Source organism: Somniosus microcephalus, chromosome 28 (assembly GCF_052327205.1).
Source record: "Somniosus microcephalus isolate GS21.2 chromosome 28, FLI_Smic_1.0, whole genome shotgun sequence".
Classification (NCBI taxonomy): Eukaryota; Metazoa; Chordata; class Chondrichthyes; order Squaliformes; family Somniosidae; genus Somniosus; species Somniosus microcephalus.
The window spans coordinates 1,571,486-1,598,143 of NC_141014.1; the positions used below are offsets into that span (position 1 = coordinate 1,571,486).

General features: G+C 52.5%; 1 protein-coding gene across 1 annotated transcript in view; it reads left to right on the forward strand.

Annotated features, from left to right (window-relative positions):
- Positions 1-26,652, forward strand: part of slc16a8 (solute carrier family 16 member 8) — a 37,220-nt gene extending 10,568 nt beyond the window's left edge. The window contains exon 4 of the mRNA XM_085969252.1: positions 25,822-26,652. Within this exon, the coding sequence (XP_085825378.1) occupies positions 25,822-26,171 (350 nt within the window). The 3' untranslated portion in view covers positions 26,172-26,652. The remainder of the gene's footprint in view (positions 1-25,821) is intronic.
- Positions 26,653-26,658: the final 6 nt, after the last annotated feature.

Genomic DNA, 26,658 nt, shown 5'->3' on the forward strand with positions numbered 1-26,658 from the left:
ACCCCCCCGCCACTCCCTCCGTTACCCCCACTCCAGACACCCCAACTCTCCCTGACACCCCCCGCCACTCCCTCCGTTACCCCCACTCTCCCCGACACCCCCACTCCCCTATGTGTGGAGGCGGAAGGCGTCGGCATGGTTCTTAATGAATATTTTGCATCTGTCTACACAGAGGAGAGGGAGGATGCAGAAATTGTAGTTCAGGAGGAGGAGTGTGAAATATAAGATGAGATAAATATAGTGAGAGAGGAAATATTAAGAGGTTTAGCATCTTTGAAAGTAGATAAATTGCCAGGCCCGGATGAAATGTATCCCAGGCTGTTGAGAGAATCAAGGGAGGAAATAGCGGAGGCTCTGACCATCATTTTCCAATCCTCTCTGGCTACAGGTGTGGTGCCGGAGGACTGGGGGACTGCTAATGTGGTACCGTTGTTTAAAAAGGGAGAAGCGGATAGACCGAGTAATTACAGGCCAGTCAGCCTAACCTCGGTGGTGGGCAAATTATTGGAAAAAATTCTGAGGGACAGTAATAATCATCATTTAGAAAGACACGGATTAATCAGGGACAGTCAGCACGGATTTGTTAAGGAATGTCGTGTCTGACTAACTTGATTGAATTCTTTGAGGAGGTAAAAAGGAGGGTCGATGAGGGTAGTGCGTTTGATGTAGTCTATATGGATTTTAGCAAGGCTTTTGATAAGGTCCCGCATAGCAGACTGGTCATGAAAATAAAAGCCCATGGGATCCAAGGCAAAGTGTCAAGTTGGAGCCAAAATTGTCTCAGAGGCAGGAAACAGGGCAATGGTCGAAGGGTGTTTTTGTGACTGGAAGGCGGTTTCCAGTGAGGTTCCGCAGGGCTCAGTACTGGGTCCTTTGCTTTTTGTGGATGATTTGAACTTGAATGTAGGAAGTCTGATTAAGAAATTTGCAGATGATACAAAAATTGGCCGTGTGGTTGATATTGAAGAAGGAAGCTGTAGACTGCAGGAAGATATCAATGGACTGGTCAGGTGGGCAGAACAGTGGCAAATGGAATTCAATCCGGAGAAGTGTGAGGTAATGCATTTGGGGAGGGCTAACAAGGAAAGGGAATACACATTAAATGGTAGGACACTGAGAAGTGTAGAGGAACAAAGGGACCTTGGAGTGCATGTCCACAGACCCCTGAAGGTAGCAGGACAGGTAGATAAGGTGGTTAAGAAGGCAAACGGAATGCTTGCCTTTATTAGCCGAGGCACAGAGTATAAGAGCAGGGAGGTTATGATTGAACTGTATAAAACACTAGTTAGGCCACAGCTAGAATACTGCGTGCAGTTCTGGTCACCACATTACAGGAAGGATGTGATTGCACTAGAGAGGGTACAGAGGAGATTTACGAGGATGTTGCCTGGGCTGGGGAATTTTAGCTATGAGGAAAGATTGGATCGGCTGGGGTTGTTTTCTTTGGAACAGAGGAGGCTGAGGGGAGACTTGATTGAGGTGTATAAAATTATGAGGGGCCTAGATAGAGTGGACAGGAAGGACCTATTTCCCTTAGCAGAGAGGTCAATAACCAGGGGCATAGATTTAAAGTAATTGGTAGAAGGATTAGAGGGGAGATGAGGAGTTTTTCACCCAGAGGGTGGTGGGGGTCTGGAACTCACTGCCTGAAAGGGTGGTAGAGGCAGAAACCTCATCACATTTAAACAGTACTTGGATATGCAGTTGAAGTGCGGAAACCTACAGGGCTACGGGCCGGAGAGCTCATTGTCAGCCGGCACAGACACGATGGGCCGAATGGCCTCCTTCTGTGCAGTAAATTTCTATGATTCTATGACACCCCAACACCCACACTCCAAGTCACACACCATCCCGACTTGGAAGTATATCGCTGTTCCTTCATCGTCGCTGGGTCAAAAACCTGGAACTCCCTAACAGCACTGTGGGAGCACCTTCACCACACGGACTGCAGCGGTTCAAGGCGGCGGCTCACCACCACCTTCTCAAGGGGCAATTAGGGATGGGCACTAAACGCTGGAATTACCAGCAACGCCCACATCCCATAAACGGTTTAAAAACTATCCTCCATACCCCCACTCCCCCAGAGACCCACACACTCTCACTGACCCACACATTCTCACTGACCCACACCCACACTCTCACTGACCCACACCCACACACTCTCACTGACCCACACACTCTCACTGACCCACACACTCTCACTGACCCACACCCACACACTCTCACTGACCCACACCCACACATTCTCACTGACCCACACCCACACTCTCACTGACCCACACCCACACACTCTCACTGACCCACACACTCTCACTGACCCACACACTCTCACTGACCCACACCCACACACTCTCACTGACCCACACCCACACCCACACACTCTCACTGACCCACACACTCTCACTGACCCACACACTCTCACTGACCCACACACTCTCACTGACCCACACCCACACACTCTCACTGACCCACACCCACACACTCTCACTGACCCACACCCACACACTCTCACTGACCCACACCCTCTCACTGACCCACACCCACACTCTCACTGACCCACACACTCTCACTGACCCACACACTCTCACTGACCCACACCCACACTCTCACTGACCCACACACTCTCACTGACCCACACCCACACACTCTCACTGACCCACACACTCTCACTGACCCACACACTCTCACTGACCCACACCCACACACTCTCACTGACCCACACCCACACACTCTCACTGACCCACACACTCTCACTGACCCACACCCACACACTCTCACTGACCCACACACTCTCACTGACCCACACACTCTCACTGACCCACACACTCTCACGGACCCACACACTCTCACTGACCCACACACTCTCACTGACCCACACCCACACTCTCACTGACCCACACCCACACACTCTCACTGACCCACACCCACACACTCTCACTGACCCACACCCACACACTCTCACTGACCCACACCCTCACACTCTCACTGACCCACACCCTCACACTGACCCACACCCTCTCACTGACCCACACCCACACACTCTCACTGACCCACACCCACAGACTCTCACTGACCCACACCCACACTCTCACTGACCCACACCCACACACTCTCACTGACCCACACCCACACACTCTCACTGACCCACACCCACACACTCTCACTGACCCACAGCCACACACTCTCACTGACCCACACCCACACACTCTCACTGACCCACACCCACACACGCTCACTGACCCACACCCTCTCACTGACCCACACCCACACTCTCTCACTGACCCACACCCACACACTCTCACTGACCCACACCCACACACTCTCACTGACCCACACCCACACACTCTCACTGACCCACACCCACACACTCTCACTGACCCACACCCTCACACTCTCACTGACCCACACCCACACACGCTCACTGACCCACACCCTCTCACTGACCCACACCCACACTCTCTCACTGACCCACACGCACACACTCTCACTGACCCACACCCACACACTCTCACTGACCCACACCCACACACTCTCACTGACCCACACCCACACCCTCTCACTGACCCACACCCACACACTCTCACTGACCCACACCCACACACTCTCACTGACCCACAACCACACACTCTCACTGACCCACACCCACACACTCTCACTGACCCACACCCTCACACTCTCACTGACCCACACCCACACACTCTCACTGACCCACACCCACACACTCTCACTGACCCACACCCACACACTCTCACTGACCCACACCCACACACTCTCACTGACCCACACCCACACACTCTCACTGACCCACACCCACACACTCTCACTGACCCACACCCTCTCACTGACCCATGCCCACACACTCACTGACCCACGCCCACACACTCTCACTGACCCACACCCACACACTCTCACTGACCCACACCCACACACTCTCACTGACCCACACCCACACACTCTCACTGACCCACACCCACACACTCTCACTGACCCATACCCACACACTCTCACTGACCCACACCCACACACTCTCACTGACCCACACACCCTCACTGACCCACACCCACACTCTCACTGACCCACACCCACACACTCTCACTGACCCACACACCCTCACTGACCCACACCCACACTCTCACTGACCCACACCCACACACTCTCACTGACCCACACACCCTCACTGACCCACACCCACACACTCTCACTGACCCACACACCCTCACTGACCCACACCCACACACTCTCACTGACCCGCACCCACACACTCTCACTGACCCACACCCACACACTCTCACTGACACACACCCTCACACTCTCACTGACCCACACCCACACTCTCTCACTGACCCACACCCTCACACTCTCTCACTGACCCACACCCTTACACTCTCACTGACCCACACCCACACAATACAATAATACAATACAATACAAATCGCTTTATTGGCATGATAAGGTACATCTTATGTTGCCAAAGCATCAAAATACATTTATGGTTGAACACATAAACGCGGTTCCATTCATACAGTGTATAAACAGGTATATCCCTGAGTTTATAAATATATTTTCGCCTTGTTTATATATACTCTTGTCTTAGTTTACTGGTTGTCCCTCTGTTCATGGCAAGCTGTAACATAGTGTGCCGCCAGTGTTACACAGCTTCTCTCCTCCCCCAGTAGGAATGGGAGTTTTTGGTTGTCAGTCAGATTTCTGAATTCAGGGCATATTTGTGAGAATTTTTGATAGAAATTCTCTCTGATGCCCTGATATTTTCCACAGGCTGTGAGGAAGTGCATCACTGTCTCAACTACTCCCTGACTGCAGTGAGAGCATATCCTGTCTTCTCTTGGCAGCCTGGTCTGCCTGTGTCTGCCTTTTTCGATCGCTAGGCTATGTTCGCTAAGTCTGTACCTTGTCAAGGTTCTTCTCAGTTTGTTATCCTTTACCATGGTCAGGTAATCAGCTATGTTGTATTGTCTGTTTAGGGCCAAGTAGCAATTGAGTTTGCTTTGGGTTTTTGTTGTTTCTGCCCAATATGACAGATATTTTTCCTTTTGCTTAGCGACGATTGTGTTGGGTCGAATTCTTTGTGTTACCCTGTCACTGTCCTGGGACTGGTTATTGTTAGTATTGTTATTAGTTACTTTATTGAGTCCCAGGACTAGTTGACTGAGGGTATTCTTCTTTATGGTCAGCTCTTGGCATTTCAGGGCGTCGTAGTGATAGCATTGGGGGTTGCTCATTTGTAGGTGATTCCAAAATTTGGTGGCTCTTTTTTGGATAGTGATTATTAATGGGTATTGGCCTAGTTCCGCCCTGCATGCGTTGTTTACTGTTTTCCTTTGAGTCCGGAGGATACTTTTACAGAATTCCGCATGTAGGATCTCAATTGGGTGTTTGTCCCATTTTGCAAAATCTTTTTGTGTTAGTGGTCCCCAGACCTCACTGCCATAGAGTGCAATTGGTTCAATTACTGATTTGAAAATTTTGAGCCAAATGCTAATTGGGATTTCTATTTGGATTGATTTTTTGATGGCATAGAAAGCCCTTCTTGCTTTCTCTTTCAGTTCATTCACAGCCAGTTTGAAGTTTCCCGTAGAACTGATTTTTAAGCCCAAGTATGTGTAGTGAGTGGTTTGTTCAATTTTGGTTGTTCCTACTGTGAAATTTATTGTGGGTCCATGTTGTTTGGATCTTTGCTGGAACACAAGGACTTTGGTTTTTTGGGGATTTATTGTCAGGGCCCAAGTCTGGCAGTACGACTCCAGCAGGTCCAGGTTCTGCTGTAGACCCTCCTTAGTTGGTGACAGCAGAACCAGGTCGTCGGCATAGAGGAGGAATTTAACCTTGGATTCATATAGGGTGAGGCCGGGTGCTGTAGATTGTTCAAGTAGTTTTGCCAATCCATTAATGTAAATATTAAAGAGTGTCGGTGAGATTGGCGAGCCCTGCGTCACCCCCCGCCCCTGTGGGAAGTATTTTGTTTGTTTGTCTCCAATTTTAACTGCACATTTATTGTTTGTATACATTGATTTAATTACATCATATGTTTTACCTCCTACCCCGCTTTCGATAAGTTTCAGGAATAAACCGTCATGCCAGATGGAGTCGAAAGCCTTCTGGAAATCTACAAAGCATGCATAGATTTTGCTTTTGTTATGGTGAACGTGTTTGTCAATTAGGGTCTGTAGGGTGAAGATATGATCGGATGTTCTATAGTTTGGCAGGAATCCAATTTGGCTTTTACTCAAGACATTGTGCTCTTCAAGGAAGTTTATAAGTCTTTTGTTTATGATGCTACAGAATACCTTCCCCAGGTTACTGTTTACACAGATGCCTCGATAGTTGTTTGGGTCGATTTTGTCCCCACTTTTGTATATGGGTGTTATGAGTCCTTTGTTCCAGATGTCAGGGAAATAACCGACACTCAGAACCAAGTTGAAGAGTTTTAGGATAGCCAGTTTCAGTTTGTCGTCTGCGTGTTTAATCATCTCGTTTAGTATGCCATCTGTCCCGCAAGCTTTTCCTGGTCGCAGGTCCTTGAGTTTTTCAAGAAGTTCTTTTTCTGTTATTATGGCGTCTAGCGGGTTTTGGTTATCTTTTATGGCCATTTCAAGCTTTTCCAGTTTTTTGCGTATTTGGTGTTGCTCTGGTCCTAGTGTGTTTTTCTGGTATAATTTTTCAAAGTGGTTTACCCATGTGTCCCCATTTTGAATGGACAAATCGTCGTGTTGTTTTTTGTGTAGTGTTTTCAAGTTGTCCCAGAAACAATTCGACTCAATGGATTCCTCCATGGAGCTGAGTGTATTCTTAATAAATTGCTCTTTTTTGGTCCTGAGTGTGTTTCTGTATTGTGTTAGCGTCTGACAATAAGTAAGGCGTAATTCCTCGTTTTCTGGATGTCTGTGTTTTTGGTTTGATAGTTTTCTAAGTTTTTTCCTCATGTTATGGCAATCATGGTCAAACCATTTTTCATAGTTTTTTGTTTTGGGTTTGTTCTTGCGAGCTTTCAAGTTTGCATTTGTTGCCAAATTATCAAAAATATTGTTTAGTTTACTAACTGCCCGGTTTACGCCTTCTTTATTGTGAGTGTATATGTTATCCAGAAAGGTGTCTAAGAGAGCTTGAGTTGATGCATTGCTAATTGTTTTCTGGTATTTTTCCGTGTCGTTTTTGGCCCATCTGTACGATTTTTTGGTGTTGTACAGTTTACTGGGTTGTGTTTCTATGTTGTTTGTTTCTGTCTTTTTGAGAAACATAGTAATTTGGCTGTGATCTGACAGTGTTGTTTGTGGTTTGACTGTGAATGCTCTGAAAGAGGATGGGTCCAAGTCTGTAATCATATAGTCTACTGTGCTGCAGCCAAGAGGTGAGCAGTAGGTCGATCTTCCTAGGAGGTCTCCTATGAACCTACCATTGACAATGTACAGACCCAGGTTTCGACAGAGCTGTAGTAGCTGTTTACCGTTGGTATTTGACTGCTTGTCGCAGTTATGCCTGTATGGAAGGGAAGGGATGTCAAAGTGGTTATTCCCGAATACGTAATTGTTTCCCTGATTATTGGTGAAGTCTGGTTCTTCGCCCGTTCTTGAATTGAGGTCCCCACAGATCAACACGTTCCCCTGGGCCTGGTATTGGATAATTTCCCCCTCCATGTTGGAGAAGGTGTCCTCTTTGTAGTACGGGGAATCGATTGGAGGGATATAAAGTGCGCAAATGTAAACATCTTGGGTGTTTGAGATAATCTCCCTCTCAAGTTTGAGCCACATATGGTTTTCGCCCTTTTTTATAAATTTGATGTAATTCTTAAGTTCTGTTTTAAACCAGATCAGTATGCCTCCGGAGTCTCTGCCTTGGGTTACACTTGGTAATTTTTTGGAGGGGACCACTAGCTCAGTGTACCCTTGGGGACAGCCGGTGTGTCCTTTTCCTTTATACCAAGTTTCCTGTAAAATGATAATATCTAGATCTTTAGTTTCCTCGATGAACTCTGGGGTCCTACTCTTCACTTCTCGCACTGAAGAGCGTAGACCTTGGATATTCCAGGTCGAAATATATAAGGATTTCATGTTAAGTTTTATCTTTTTCTATGATAGGTTAAAGAGTGGTACGTGTTTGTCGTGTCTAAGTGTGGGGAAAAAAAAGATCACCCCAGTTGTCTATAAAAGTTAATACTATTTGGTTACAGTTCTTTCTATTAATTAGTCCTTGATCCATAAGGTGGAAGTAGATGCTGCTGCATATCTGCTTATTGTCTCTTAATGGATTGTTTCTGTCTGAGGTATTGCGTACGTCCTGTGCATCTCTCCCTCTGTCTGGCAGGTAGCGGTCCTATTCCCCTGTGGGACCCACACCCACACACTCTCACTGACCCACACCCGCACACTCTCACTGACCCACACCCGCACCCTCTCACTGACCCACACCCGCACCCTCTCACTGACCCACAACCGCACCCTCTCACTGACCCACACCCTCACACTCTCACTGACCCACACCCACACACTCTCACTGACCCACACCCTCTCACTGACCATCACACTCTCACTGACCCACACCCTCACACTCTCACTGACCCACACACTCTCACTGACCCACACCCACACACTCTCACCGACCCACACCCACACACTCTCACTGACCCACACACTCTCACTGACCCACACCAACACACTCACCCACACCCTCTCACTCACCCACACCCGCACCGACCCACACCCACACACTCTCACTGACCCACACCCACACACTCTCACCGACCCACACCCACACACTCTCACCGACCCACACACTCTCACTGACCCACACCCACACTCTCACTGACCCACACCCACACACGCTCACTGACCCACACACTCGCACTGACCCACACCCGCACACTCTCACTAACCCACACCCTCTCACTGACCCACACACTCTCACTGACCCACACCCACACACTCTCACTGACCCACACCCACACACTCTCACTGACCCACACCCACACACTCTCACTGACCCACACCCACACACTCTCACTGACCCACACCCACACACTCTCATTGACCCACACCCACACACTCTCACTGACCCACACCCACACACTCTCACTGACCCACACCCTCACACTCTCACTGACCCACACCCACACACTCTCACTGACCCACACCCACACTCTCTCACTGACCCACACCCTCTCACTGACCCACACCCACACACTCTCACTGACCCACACCCACACACTCTCACTGACCCACACCCACACACTCTCACTGACCCACACACTCACTGACCCACACCCACACACTCTCACTGACCCACACCCACACTCTCACTGACCCACACCCACACTCTCACTGACCCACACCCTCACACTCTCACTGACCCACACCCTCACACTCTCACTGACCCACACCCACACACTCTCACTGACCCACACCCACACACTCTCACTGACCCACACCCTCACACTCTCACTGACGCACACCCTCTCACTGACCCACACCCACACACTCTCACTGACCCACACACTCACTGACCCACACCCACACACTCTCACCGACCCACACCCACACACTCTCACTGACCCACACACTCTCACTGACCCACACACTCTCACTGACCCACACCCACACACTCTCACCGACCCACACCCACACACTCTCACCGACCCACACCCTCTCACCGACCCACACCCACACACTCTCACCGACCCACACCCACACACTCTCACTGACCCACACTCACACACTCTCACTGACCCACACCCGCGCACCCTCACTGACCCACACCCGCACACTCTCACTGACCCACACCCACACACTCTCACCGACCCACACCCACACACTCTCACCGACCCACACCCACACACTCTCACTGACCCACACTCACACACTCTCACTGACCCACACCCGCGCACCCTCACTGACCCACACCCGCACACTCTCACTGACCCACACCCACACACTCTCACCGACCCACACCCACACACTCTCACTGACCCACACTCACACACTCTCACTGACCCACACCCGCGCACCCTCACTGACCCACACCCACGCACTCTCACTGACCCACACCCGCGCACCCTCACTGACCCACACCCACGCACTCTCACCGACCCACACCCACACCCTCTCACTGACCCACACCCACACACTCTCACTGACCCACACCCACACACTCTCACTGACCCACACACTCTCACTGACCCACACCCTCACACTCTCACTGACCCACACCCACACACTCTCACTGACCCACACCCACACACTCTCACTGACCCACACACTCTCACTGACCCACACCCACACACTCTCACTGACCCACACCCTCACACTCTCACTGACCCACACCCTCTCACTCTCACTGACCCACACCCACACACTCTCACTGACCCACACCCACACACTCTCACTGACCCACACCCACACACTCTCACTGACCCACACCCACACACTCTCACTGACCCACACCCACACACTCTCACTGACCCACACCCACACACTCTCACTGACCCACACCCACACACTCTCACTGACCCACACCCACACACTCTCACTGACCCACACCCACACACTCTCACTGACCCACACCCACACACTCACTGACCCACACCCACACACTCTCACTGACCCACACCCACACACTCTCACTGACCCACACCCACACACTCTCACTGACCCACACCCACACACTCTCACTGACCCACACCCTCTCACTGACCCACACCCACACTCTCACTGACCCACACCCTCTCACTCTCACTGACCCACAACCACACATTCTCACTGACCCACACCCACACACTCTCACTGACCCACACCCACATACTCACTGACCCACACCCACACACTCTCACTGACCCACACCCACACACTCTCACTGACCCACACCCACACACTCACTGACCCACACCTACACACTCTCACTGACCCACACCCACACACTCTCACTGACCCACACCCACACACTCTCACTGACCCACACCCACACACTCTCACTGACCCACACCCACACTCTCACTGACCCACACCCACACACTCTCACTGACCCACACCCACACACTCTCACTGACCCACACCCACACACTCTCACTGACCCACACCCACACACTCTCACTGACCCACACCCACACACTCTCACTGACCCACACCCACACACTCTCACTGACCCACACCCACACACTCTCACTGACCCACACCCACACACTCTCACTGACCCACACCCACACACTCTCACTGACCCACACCCACACACTTTCACTGACCCACACCCTCTCACTGACCCACACCCACACACTCTCACTGACCCACACCCACACACTCTCACTGACCCACACCCACACACTCTCACTGACCCACACCCACACACTCTCACTGACCCACACCCTCTCACTGACCCACACCCACACACTCTCACTGACCCACACCCACACACTCTCACTGACCCACACAATTCACAATTCAAATCGCTTTATTGGCATGATAAGGTACATCTTATGTTGCCAAAGCATCAAAATACATTTATGGTTGAACACATAAACGCTGTTCTATTCATACAGTTTATAAATATACATTCACATTGTTTATATATATTCTTGTCTTAGTTTACTGGTTGTCCCTCTGTTCATGGCAAGCTGTAACATAGTGTGCCGCCAGTGTTACACAGCTTCTCTCCTCCCCCAGTAGGAAAGGGAGTTTTTGGTTGTCATTCAGATTTCTGAATTCAGGGCATATTTGGGAGAATTTTTGGTAGAAATTCTCCCTGATGTCCTGATATTTTCCACAGGCTGTGAGGAAGTGCATCTCTGTCTCCACTACTCCCTGACTGCAGTGAGAGCATATCCTGTTTTCTCTTGGCAGCCTGGTCTGCCTGTGTCTGCCTTTTTCGATCGCTAGGCTATGTTCGCTAAGTCTGTACCTTGTCAAGGTTCTTCTCAGTTTGTTATCCTTTACCATGGTCAGGTAATCAGCTATGTTGTATTGTCTGTTTAGGGCCAAGTAGCAATTGAGTTTGCTTTGGGTTTTTGTTGTTTCTGCCCAATATGTCAGATATTTTTCCTTTTGCTTAGCGACGATTGTGTTGGGTCGAATTCTTTGTGTTACCCTGTCACTGTCCTGGGACTGGTTATTGTTAGTATTGTTAGTAGTTACTTCACTGAGTCCCAGGACTAGTTGACTGAGGGTATTTTTCTTTATGGTCAGCTCTTGGCATTTCAGGGCGTCGTAGTGATAGCATTGGGGGTTGCTCATTTGTAGGTGATTCCAAAATTTGGTGGCTCTTTTTTGGATAGTGATTATGAATGGATATTGGCCTAGTTCCGCCCTGCATGCATTGTTTACTGTTTTCCTTTGAGTCCGGAGGATACTTTTACAGAATTCTGCATGTAGGATCTCAATTGGGTGTTTGTCCCATTTTGCAAATTCTTGTTGTGTTAGCGGTCCCCATACCTCACTGCCATAGAGTGCAATTGGTTCAATTACTGATTTGAAAATTTTGAGCCAAATGCTAATTGGGATTTCTACACCCACACCCACACATTCTCACTGACCCACACCCACACACTCTCACTGACCCACACCCACACACTCTCACTGACCCACACCCACACACTCTCACTGACACACACCCACACACTCTCACTGACCCACACCCTCTCACTGACCCACACCCACACCCTCTCACTGACCCACACCCACACTCTCACTGACCCACACCCACACTCTCACTGACCCACACCCACACACTCTCACTGACCCACACCCACACACTCTCACTGACACACACCCACACACTCTCACTGACCCACACCCACACACTCTCACTGACCCACACACACACACTCTCACTGACCCACACCCACACTCTCACTGACCCACACCCACACTCTCACTGACCCACACCCACACACTCTCACTGACCCACACCCACACACTCTCACTGACCCACACCCACACACTCTCACTGACCCACACCCTCTCACTGACCCACACCCACACACTCTCACTGACACACACCCTCTCACTGACCCACACCCACACTCTCACTGACCCACACCCACAATCTCACTGACCCACACCCACACACTCTCACTGACCCACACCCTCTCACTGACCCACACCCAAACACTCTCACTGACCCACACCCACACTCTCACTGACCCACACCCGCACACTCTCACTGACCCACACCCTCACTCTCACTGACCCACACCCTCTCACTGACCCACACCCACACCCTCTCACTGACCCACACCCACACACTCTCACTGACCCACACCCACACACTCTCACTGACCCACACCCACACACTCTCACTGACCCACACCCTCTCACTGACCCACACCCACACACTCTCACTGACCCACACCCTCTCATTGACCCACACCCACACACTCTCACTGACCCACACCCACACACTCTCACTGACCCACACCCACACACTCTCACTGACCCACACCCACACACTCTCACTGACCCACACCCACACACTCTCACTGACCCACACCCTCTCACTGACCCACACCCACACACTCTCACTGACCCACACCCTCTCATTGACCCACACCCACACACTCTCGCTGACCCACACACTCTCACTGACCCACACCCATACACTCTCACTGACCCACACCCACACACTCTCACTGACCCACACACTCTCACTGACCCACACCCACACACTCTCACAGACCCACACCCACACACTCTCACTGACCCACACCCGCACACTCTCACTGACCCACACACTCTCACTGACCCACACCCACACACTCTCACAGACCCACACCCACACACTCTCACTGACACACACCCGCACACTCTCACTGACCCACACCCACACACTCTCACTGACCCACACCCACACACTCTCACTGACCCACACCCACACACTCTCACTGACCCACACCCTCACACTCTCACTGACCCACACCCACACACTCTCACTGACCCACACCCACACACTCTCACTGACCCACACCCACACACTCTCACTGACCCACACCCACACACTCTCACTGACCCACACCCACACACTCTCACTGACCCACACCCACACACTCTCACTGACCCACACCCACACACTCTCACTGACCCACACCCACACTCTCACTGACCCACACCCACACACTCTCACTGACCCACAACCACACACTCTCACTGACCCACACCCACACACTCTCACTGACCCACACCCACACACTCTCACTGACCCACACCCACACTCTCACTGACCCACACCCACACACTCTCACTGACCCACACCCACACTCTCACTGACCCACACCCACACTCTCTCACTGACCCACACCCACACACTCTCACTGACCCACACACTCTCACTGACCCACACCCACACTCTCACTGACCCACACCCACACACTCTCACTGACCCACACCCACACACTCTCACTGACCCACACCCACACACTCTCACTGACCCACACCCACACACTCTCACTGACCCACACCCTCTCACTGACCCACACCCACACACTCTCACTGACCCACACCCTCTCATTGACCCACACCCACACACTCTCGCTGACCCACACACTCTCACTGACCCACACCCATACACTCTCACTGACCCACACCCACACACTCTCACTGACCCACACACTCTCACTGACCCACACCCACACACTCTCACAGACCCACACCCACACACTCTCACTGACCCACACCCGCACACTCTCACTGACCCACACACTCTCACTGACCCACACCCACACACTCTCACAGACCCACACCCACACACTCTCACTGACCCACACCCGCACACTCTCACTGACCCACACCCACACACTCTCACTGACCCACACCCACACACTCTCACTGACCCACACCCACACACTCTCACTGACCCACACCCTCACACTCTCACTGACCCACACCCACACACTCTCACTGACCCACACCCACACACTCTCACTGACCCACACCCACACACTCTCACTGACCCACACCCACACACTCTCACTGACCCACACCCACACACTCTCACTGACCCACACCCACACTCTCACTGACCCACACCCACACACTCTCACTGACCCACAACCACACACTCTCACTGACCCACACCCACACACTCTCACTGACCCACACCCACACACTCTCACTGACCCACACCCACACTCTCACTGACCCACACCCACACACTCTCACTGACCCACACCCACACTCTCACTGACCCACACCCACACTCTCTCACTGACCCACACCCACACACTCTCACTGACCCACACCCACTCTCACTGACCCACACCCACACACTCTCACTGACCCACACCCACACACTCTCACTGACCCACACCCACACACTCTCACTGACCCACACCCACACACTCTCACTGACCCACACCCACACACTCTCACTGACCCACACCTACACACTCTCACTGACCCACACCCACACCCTCTCACTGACCCACACCCTCACACTCTCACTGACCCACACCCACACACTCTCACTGACCCACACCCACACTCTCACTGACCCACACCCACACACTCTCACTGACCCACACCCACACTCTCACTGACCCACACCCACACACTCTCACTGACCCACACCCACACTCTCACTGACCCACACCCACACACTCTCACTGACCCACACCCACACACTCTCACTGACCCACACCTACACACTCTCACTGACCCACACCCACGCACTCTCACTGACCCACACCCTCACACTCTCACTGACCCACACCCACACACTCTCACTGACCCACACCCACACTCTCACTGACCCACACCCACACACTCTCACTGACCCACACCCACACACTCTCACTGACCCACACCCACACACTCTCACTGACCCACACCCACACACTCTCACTGACCCACACCCACACACTCTCACTGACACACACCCTCTCACTGACCCACACCCACACTCTCACTGACCCACACCCACACACTCTCACTGACCCACACCCACACACTCTCACTGACCCACACCCACACATTCTCACTGACACACACCCACACACTCTCACTGACCCACACCCACACACTCTCACTGACCCACACCCACACACTCTCACTGACCCACAGTCACACACTCTCACTCTCTCACTGACCCACACCCACACTCTCACTGACCCACCCACACACTCTCACTGACCCACACCCTCTCACTGACCCACACCCACACACTCTCACTGACCCACACCCTCTCATTGACCCTCACCCACACACTCTCACTGACCCACACCCACACACTCTCACTGACCCACACCCACACTCTCACTGACCCACACCCACACACTCTCACTGACCCACACCCTCTCACTGACCCACACCCACACACTCTCACTGACCCACACACTCTCACTGACCCACACCCACACACTCTCGCTGACCCACACACTCTCACTGACCCACACCCATACACTCTCACTGACCCACACCCACACACTCTCACAGACCCACACCCACACACTCTCACTGACCCACACCCGCACACTCTCACTGACCCACACCCGCACACTCTCACTGACCCACACCCACACACTCTCACTGACCCACACCCACACACTCTCACAGACCCACACCCACACACTCTCACTGACCCACACCCACACACTCTCACAGACCCACACCCACACACTCTCACAGACCCACACCCACACACTCTCACTGACCCACACACTCTCACTGACCCACACCCACACACTCTCACAGACCCACACCCACACACTCTCACTGACCCACACCCGCACACTCTCACTGAGCCACACCCACACACTCTCACTGACCCACACCCACACACTCTCACTGACCCACACCCACACCCTCTCACTGACCCACACCCTCACACTCTCACTGACCCACACCCACACTCTCACTGACCCACACCCACACTCTCACTGACCCACACCCACACACTCTCACTGACCCACAACCACACACTCTCACTGACCCACACACTCTCACTGACCCACACCCACACACTCTCACTGACCCACACCCACACTCTCACTGACCCACACCCACACACTCTCACTGACCCACACCCACACTCTCACTGACCCACACCCACACTCTCTCACTGACCCACACCCACACACTCTCACTGACCCACACACTCTCACTGACCCACACCCACACTCTCACTGACCCACACCCACACACTCTCACTGACCCACACACTCACACTGACCCACACCCACACACTCTCACTGACCCACACCCACACACTCACTGACCCACACCCACACACTCTCACTGACCCACACCCACACACTCTCACTGACCCACACCCTCACACTCTCACTGACCCACACCCACACACTCTCACTGACCCACACCCACACCCTCTCACTGACCCACACCCACACCCTCTCACTGACCCACACCCACACTCTCACTGACCCACACCCACACACTCTCACTGACCCACACCCACACTCTCACTGACCCACACCCACACACTCTCACTGACCCACACCCACACTCTCACTGACCCACACCCACACACTCTCACTGACCCACACCCACACACTCTCACTGACCCACACCCACACACTCTCACTGACCCACACCCACACACTCTCTCTGACCCACACCCACACACTCTCACTGACCCACACCCACACACTCTCACTGACCCACACCCACACACTCTCACTGACCCACACCCTCACACTCTCACTGACCCACACCCACACACTCTCACTGACCCACACCCACACACTCTCACTGACCCACACCGACACTCTCACTGACCCACACCCACACACTCTCACTGACCCACACCCACACTCTCACTGACCCACATCACACACTCTCACTGACCCACACCCACACTCTCACTGACCCACACCCACACTCTCACTGACCCACACCCACACCCTCTCATTGACCCACACCCTCACACTCTCACTGACCCACACACTCACACTCTCACTGACCCACACCCACACACTCTCACTGACCCACACCCACACACTCTCACTGACCCACACCCACACTCTCACTGACCCACACCCACACACTCTCACTGACCCACACCCACACACTCTCACTGACCCACACCCACACACTCTCACTGACCCACACCCACACACTCTCACTGACCCACACCCACACTCTCACTGACCCACACACTCTCACTGACCCACACCCACACACTCTCACTGACCCACACCCACACTCACTGACCCACACCCACACTCTCTCACTGACCCACACCCACACACTCTCACTGACCCACACACTCTCACTGACCCACACCCACACTCTCACTGACCCACACCCACACACTCTCACTGACCCACACACTCTCACTGACCCACACCCACACTCTCTCACTGACCCACACCCACACACTCTCACTGACCCACACCCACACACTCTCACTGACCCACACCCACACACTCTCACTGACCCACACCCACACAATAATACAATACAATTCGCTTTATTGGCATGATAAGGTACATCTTATGTTGCCAAAGCATCAAAATACATTTATGGTTGAACACATAAACGCGGTTCCATTCATACAGTGCATAAACAGGTATATCCCTGAGTTTATAAATATATTTTCGCCTTGTTTATATATACTCTTGTCTTAGTTTACTGGTTGTCCCTCTGTTCATGGCAAGCTGTAACATAGTGTGCCGCCAGTGTTACACAGCTTCTCTCCTCCCCCAGTAGGAATGGGAGTTTTTGGTTGTCAGTCAGATTTCTGAATTCAGGGCATATTTGTGAGAATTTTTGATAGAAATTCTCTCTGATGCCCTGATATTTTCCACAGGCTGTGAGGAAGTGCATCTCTGTCTCAACTACTCCCTGACTGCAGTGAGAGCATATCCTGTCTTCTCTTGGCAGCCTGGTCTGCCTGTGTCTGCCTTTTTCGATCGCTAGGCTATGTTCGCTAAGTCTGTACCTTGTCAAGGTTCTTCTCAGTTTGTTATCCTTTACCATGGTCAGGTAATCAGCTATGTTGTATTGTCTGTTTAGGGCCAAGTAGCAATTGAGTTTGCTTTGGGTTTTTGTTGTTTCTGCCCAATATGACAGATATTTTTCCTTTTGCTTAGCGACGATTGTGTTGGGTCGAATTCTTTGTGTTACCCTGTCACTGTCCTGGGGCTGGTTATTGTTAGTATTGTTATTAGTTACTTTACTTTACACTCTCACTGACCCACACCCTCACACTCTCACTGACCCACACCCACACACTCTCACTGACCCACACCCACACACTCTCACTGACCCACACCCACACACTCTCACTGACCCACACCCACACACTCTCACTGACCCACACCCACACACTCTCACTGACCCACACCCTCACACTCTCACTGACCCACACCCACACACTCTCACTGACCCACACCCACACACTCTCACTGACCCACACGCACACACTCTCACTGACCCACACCCACACTCACTGACCCACACCCACACTCTCTCACTGACCCACACCCACACACTCACTGACCCACACACTCTCACTGACCCACACCCACACTCTCATTGACCCACACCCACACACTCTCACTGACTCACACACTCGCACTGACCCACACCCGCACACTCTCACTGACCCACACCCACACACTCTCACTGACCCACACCCACACACTCTCACTGACCCACACCCACACACTCTCACTGACCCACACCCTCACACTCTCACTGACCCACACCCACACACTCTCACTGACCCACACGCACACACTCTCACTGACCCACACCCACACACTCTCACTGACCCACACCCACACACTCTCACTGACCACACTCTCACTGACCCACACCCTCACACTCTCACTGACCCACACCCACACACTCTCACTGACCCACACCCACACACTCTCACTGACCCACACCCACACACTCTCACTGACCCACACCCACACACTGACCCACACACTCTCACTGACCCACACACTCTCACTGACCCACACCCACACACTCTCACTGACCCACACCCACACTCTCACTGACCCACACCCTCTCACTGACCCACACCCACACCCTCTCACTGACCCACACCCGCACACTCTCACTGACCCACACCCACACCTTCTCACTGACCCACACCCTCAAACTCTCACTGACCCACACCCTCACACTCTCACTGACCCACACCCACACACTCTCACTGACCCACACCCACACACTCTCACTGACCCTCACACTCTCACTGACCCACACCCACACCCTCTCACTGACCCACACCCACACACTCTCACTGACCCACACCCACACACTCTCACTGACCCACACCCACACACTCTCACTGACCCACACCCACACACTCTCACTGACCCACACCCACACACTCTCACTGACCCACACCCACACACTCTCACTGACCCATACCCACACACTCTCACTGACCCACACCCACACACTCTCACTGACCCACACCCACACACTCTCACTGACCCACACAATTCACAATTCACAATTCAAATCGCTTTATTGGCATGATAAGGTACTTCTTATGTTGCCAAAGCATCAAAATACATTTATGGTTGAACACATAAACGCGGTTCTATTCATACAGTTTATAAATATACATTCACATTGTTTATATATATTCTTGTCTTAGTTTACTGGTTGTCCCTCTGTTCATGGCAAGCTGTAACATAGTGTGACGCCAGTGTTACACAGCTTCTCTCCTCCCCCAGTAGGAAAGGGAGTTTTTGGTTGTCATTCAGATTTCTGAATTCAGGGCATATTTGGGAGAATTTTTGGTAGAAATTCTCCCTGATGTCCTGATATTTTCCACAGGCTGTGAGGAAGTGCATCTCTGTCTCCACTACTCCCTGACTGCAGTGAGAGCATATCCTGTCTTCTCTTGGCAGCCTGGTCTGCCTGTGTCTGCCTTTTTCGATCGCTAGGCTATGTTCGCTAAGTCTGTACCTTGTCAAGGTTCTTCTCAGTTTGTTATCCTTTACCATGGTCAGGTAATCAGCTATGTTGTATTGTCTGTTTAGGGCCAAGTAGCAATTGAGTTTGCTTTGGGTTTTTGTTGTTTCTGCCCAATATGTCAGATATTTTTCCTTTTGCTTAGCGACGATTGTGTTGGGTCGAATTCTTTGTGTTACCCTGTCACTGTCCTGGGACTGGTTATTGTTAGTATTGTTAGTAGTTACTTCACTGAGTCCCAGGGCTAGTTGACTGAGGGTATTTTTCATTATGGTCAGCTCTTGGCATTTCAGGGCGTCGTAGTGATAGCATTGGGGATTGCTCATTTGTAGGTGATTCCAAAATTTGGTGGCTCTTTTTTGGATAGTGATTATGAATGGATATTGGCCTAGTTCCGCCCTGCATGCATTGTTTACTGTTTTCCTTTGAGTCCGGAGGATACTTTTACAGAATTCTGCATGTAGGATCTCAATTGGGTGTTTGTCCCATTTTGCAAATTCTTGTTGTGTTAGCGGTCGCCATACCTCACTGCCATAGAGTGCAATTGGTTCAATTACTGATTTGAAAATTTTGAGCCAAATGCTAATTGGGATTTCTACACCCACACCCTCTCACTGACCCACACCCACACACTCTCACTGACCCACACCCACACACTCTCACTGACCCACACCCTCTCACTGACCCACACCCACACACCCTCTCTGACCCACACACTCTCACTGACCCACACGCACACACTCTCACTGACCCACACCCTCACACTCTCACTGACCCACACCCACACACTCTCACTGACCCACACCCACACTCTCACTGACCCACACCCACACACTCTCACTGACCCACACCCACACACTCTCACTGACCCACACCCACACACTCTCACTGACCCACACCCACACAGTCTCACTGACCCACACCCACACACTCTCACTGACCCACACCCACACTCTCACTGACCCACACCCTCTCACTGACCCACACCCACACACTCTCACTGACCCACACCCACACACTCTCACTGACCCACACCCACTCACTGACCCACACCCACACACTCTCACTGACCCACACCCACACACTCTCACTGACCCACACCCACACACTCTCACTGACCCACACCCACACACTCTCACTGACCCACACCCACACACTCTCACTGACCCACACCCACACACTCTCACTGACCCACACCCACACACTCTCACTGACCCACACCCACACACTCTCACTGACCCACACCCTCACTGACCCACACCCACACACTCTCACTGACCCACACCCACACACTCTCACTGACCCACACCCACACACTCTCACTGACCCACACCCACACACCCTCTCTGACCCACACCCACACACTCTCACTGACCCACACCCACACACTCTCACTGACCCACACCCACACACTCTCACTGACCCACACCCACACTCTCACTGACCCACACCCACACACTCTCACTGACCCACACCCACACACTCTCACTGACCCACACCCACTCACTGACCCACACCCACTCACTCTCACTGACCCACACCCACACACTCTCACTGACCCACACCCACACACTCTCACTGACCCACACCCACACACTCTCACTGACCCACACCCACACACTCTCACTGACCCACACCCACACACTCTCACTGACCCACACCCACACACTCTCACTGACCCACACCCACACACTCTCACTGACCCACACCCTCACTGACCCACACCCACACACTCTCACTGACCCACACCCACACACTCTCACTGACCCACACCCACACACTCTCACTGACCCACACCCACACACCCTCTCTGACCCACACCCACACACTCTCACTGACCCACACCCACACACTCTCACTGACCCACACCCACACACTCTCACTGACCCACACCCACACTCTCACTGACCCACACCCACACACTCTCACTGACCCACACCCACACTCTCACTGACCCACACCCACACACTCTCACTGACCCACACCCACACGCTCTCACTGACCCACACCCACACACTCTCACTGACCCACACCCACACACTCTCACTGACCCACACCCACACACTCTCACTGACCCACACCCACACACTCTCACTGACCCACACCCACACACTCTCACTGACCCACACCCACACACTCTCACTGACCCACACCCACACACTCTCACTGACCCACACCCACACACTCTCACTGACCCACACCCTCACTGACCCACACCCACACACTCTCACTGACCCACACCCACACACTCTCACTGACCCACACCCACACACTCTCACTGACCCACACCCACACACCCTCTCTGACCCACACCCACACACTCTCACTGACCCACACCCACACACTCTCACTGACCCACACCCACACACTCTCACTGACCCACACCCACACTCTCACTGACCCACACCCACACACTCTCACTGACCCACACCCACACTCTCACTGACCCACACCCACACACTCTCACTGACCCACACCCACACGCTCTCACTGACCCACACCCACACGCTCTCACTGACCCACACCCACACGCTCTCACTGACCCACACCCACACACTCTCACTGACCCACACACTCTCACTGACCCACACCCACACACTCTCACTGACCCACACCCACACACTCTCACTGACCCACACACTCTCACTGACCCACACCCTCTCACTGACCCACACCCTCTCACTGACCCACACCCACACACTCTCACTGACCCACACCCACACACTCTCACTGACCCACACCCACACACTCTCACTGGCCCACACCCACACACTCTCACTGACCCACACCCACACACTCTCACTGACCCACACCCACACTCTCACTGACCCACACCCACACACTCTCACTGACCCACACCCACACTCTCACTGACCCACACCCTCACTCTCACTGACCCACACCCACACACTCTCACTGACCCACACCCACACACTCTCACTGACTCACACCCACACACTCTCACTGACCCACACCCTCACACTTTCACTGACCCACACCCTCTCACTGACCCACACCCTCTCACTGACCCACACCCACACACTCTCACTGACCAACACCCACACACTCTCACTGACCCACACCCTCTCACTGACCCACACCCACACTCTCACTGACCCACACCCACACTCTCACTGACCCACACCCACACACTTTCACTGACCCACACCCACACACTCTCACTCTCACTGACCCACACCCACACACTCTCACTGACCCACACCCACACACTCTCACTGACCCACACCCACACACTCTCACTGACCCACACACAGACCCACACACTCTCACTCAGAGTGGGCTGGATTTTCATTGAGGCGGCGGGTAGGAGGCGGGACTACAACTTTCGGGGTTGTCGTCCCGCCTCCATCGAGTTGTGGCCAACCCACGCGATTTTGACTTGATTGACATTGGTGAGCCCGCCCAACGGGCTCAGCAGGCCAATTAGGGGCCACCCGGCAACAGGTGATGTCATAGATTGATATTTCATCTGTCAAGACCTTTTGACAGATGAAATATCAGCGTTTCACAGCTGTTTGAAGCTGTCAAACACTGACAATCTGTACTCCAGGTTAATTCCTTCCTCTCAGGATGATTTAGAGATCTCCCCGGAACAGAAAGCTGAATGCTGGAACTTTTGACAGCTCGCGGCCATTCTGCTTTCTGTGCCGACGAGATGTGGGACTCCCGAGACCTGAAGGAGGGCTGTAAAGGTAAGTAAAGGTATGTAAAACGTATTTAAACACTTTACACACACCAAACACACTTACCTTTGCACTCATGCACCCATCACTCACCTGAACACCAGACATCTCGACCCCTCCAAGCCCTTCATCCCGACGGTCCGCCTCCTCTAACTTGGCGTGGTTTGGAGCCATCGGGAATCCCACACTTCAACCTTAAAAATAGGGATTAGGCTAAAAACTGCCTGTTAACTGGCAGTTAATTGGCACTAATCCCCTTCCCGCCTCGGGGAGGCGGGTCCCAGTGCGGGTCGGGTACCCGCTTCCTTTGAAACTGGCATGGAGGCGGGTTGGGGGCGGGATGGGTTCAGGACTTATCTTATCTGAGGAAGGATGTTCTTGCCATGGAAGGAGTTCAGCGAAAATTCACCAGGCTGATACCTGGGATGGCAGGAATGACGTATGAGGAGAGATTGGGTCGATTGGGCTTATACTCGCTGGAGTTTAGAAGAATGAGAGGGGATCTCATTGAAACTTATAAAATTCTGGCAGGACTGGACAGACTAGATGCAGGAAGGATGTTCCCGATGGCGGGGGAGTCCAGAACCAGGGGTCACAGTCTAAGGATAAGGGGTAAGTCATTTAGGACAGAGATGAGGAGGAATTTCTTCACCCAGAGAGTGGTGAACCTGTGGAATTCTCTACCACAGAAGGCAGTAGAGGCCAATTCATTAAATATATTCATGAAGGAGTTGGATATATTTCTTAAGGCTAAAGGGATCAAGGGATATGGGGAGAAAGCAGGGACAGGGTACTGAATTTGGATGATCAACCATGATCTCATTAAATGGCGGAGCAGGCTCGAGGGGCCGAATGGCCTACTCCTGCTCCTATCTTCTATGTTTCTATGGGACCCCCGATTTCGGGATTTTAACCCCCGCACACGCCTCCAATCCCGCCTCCATGGCCCAATGAAAATCCTGCCCTCTGACTTTCACTCACACACATCCTCAGCTTTGGCCTGTTCCTTATACCTGCTCAGTCAGGGCTGGTTAAAGGTGAAGTTATTTGATAGTTTTTATAAAACTCTGCTCATTACGATGACACATATCACTGCTATTGTGCCTTTGCTTTCTGCATTGTCCTGATGTAAAGTTTCTGATCCTGAAATAGGCAGCTGGATATTGGGTGGTTTATGGGTAGACTTTGAGCTGGAGGTGAAAGGGCTGAATCTCTGACTCTCTCTGCAGGGCACCTGGTCGATACTTTCAAGAACTACGAGCTCATCTTCTACATGGCGGGCGCTGAGCTGATTCTCTCGGCCATCTTTCTGTCAGTAGGCTCCTACTTCTGCCTCAAACGTGACCCGCCGAAGGACCAGAAGGAAAGCGTGGAAGTGGAAGATGTGGGATGCGAGGTCGTAGCACTGGAAGACACGAGTGCGGTGCCAGACTACACAAGGGGCATGAGTAGGAGCCCCACGGGCGAAGGGTCCCTGGACCAGCAGTCAGGCCGGGCGGAGGGAGATCAGAGGGATGACAGCAGTGTGACAGGAGCAGAGAGTGAGGGCACAGCACAAGAGAGCTCCGAAAAACACTGAGAAACCGCCGTCTAAAGACAAGCCTAGACTGGTCCATCTAACTCGCTGCCAGGGAGAATCCCTGCGCTGGGTACAAACCGGAGGAAACGTCAAGAGTGAAAGTAATGGAGAAGCAAAGCTGATGTTACCCTTTGTCATCACCTACCTTCCCCCTCCTGCCTCCAAATGTTGGCCCACCAGTTCCTTTGTCCTGCTCACCAGTGAATGCCCTGCTCACTAGTAAATACCTTCATCGCCAGTGAAAGTCGTGTTCACTACACCACGCCCTGCTCACCAGTGAATGCCCTGCTCACCACTCAATAACCCTGCTCACCAGTGAATGCCCTGCTCACCACTCAATAACCCTGCTCACCAGTGAATGCCCTGCTCACCACTCAATAGCCCTGCTCACCAGTGAATGCCCTGCTCACCACTCAATAACCCTGCTCACCAGTGAATGCCCTGCTCACCACTCAATAACCCTGCTCACCAGTGAACGCTCTGCCAT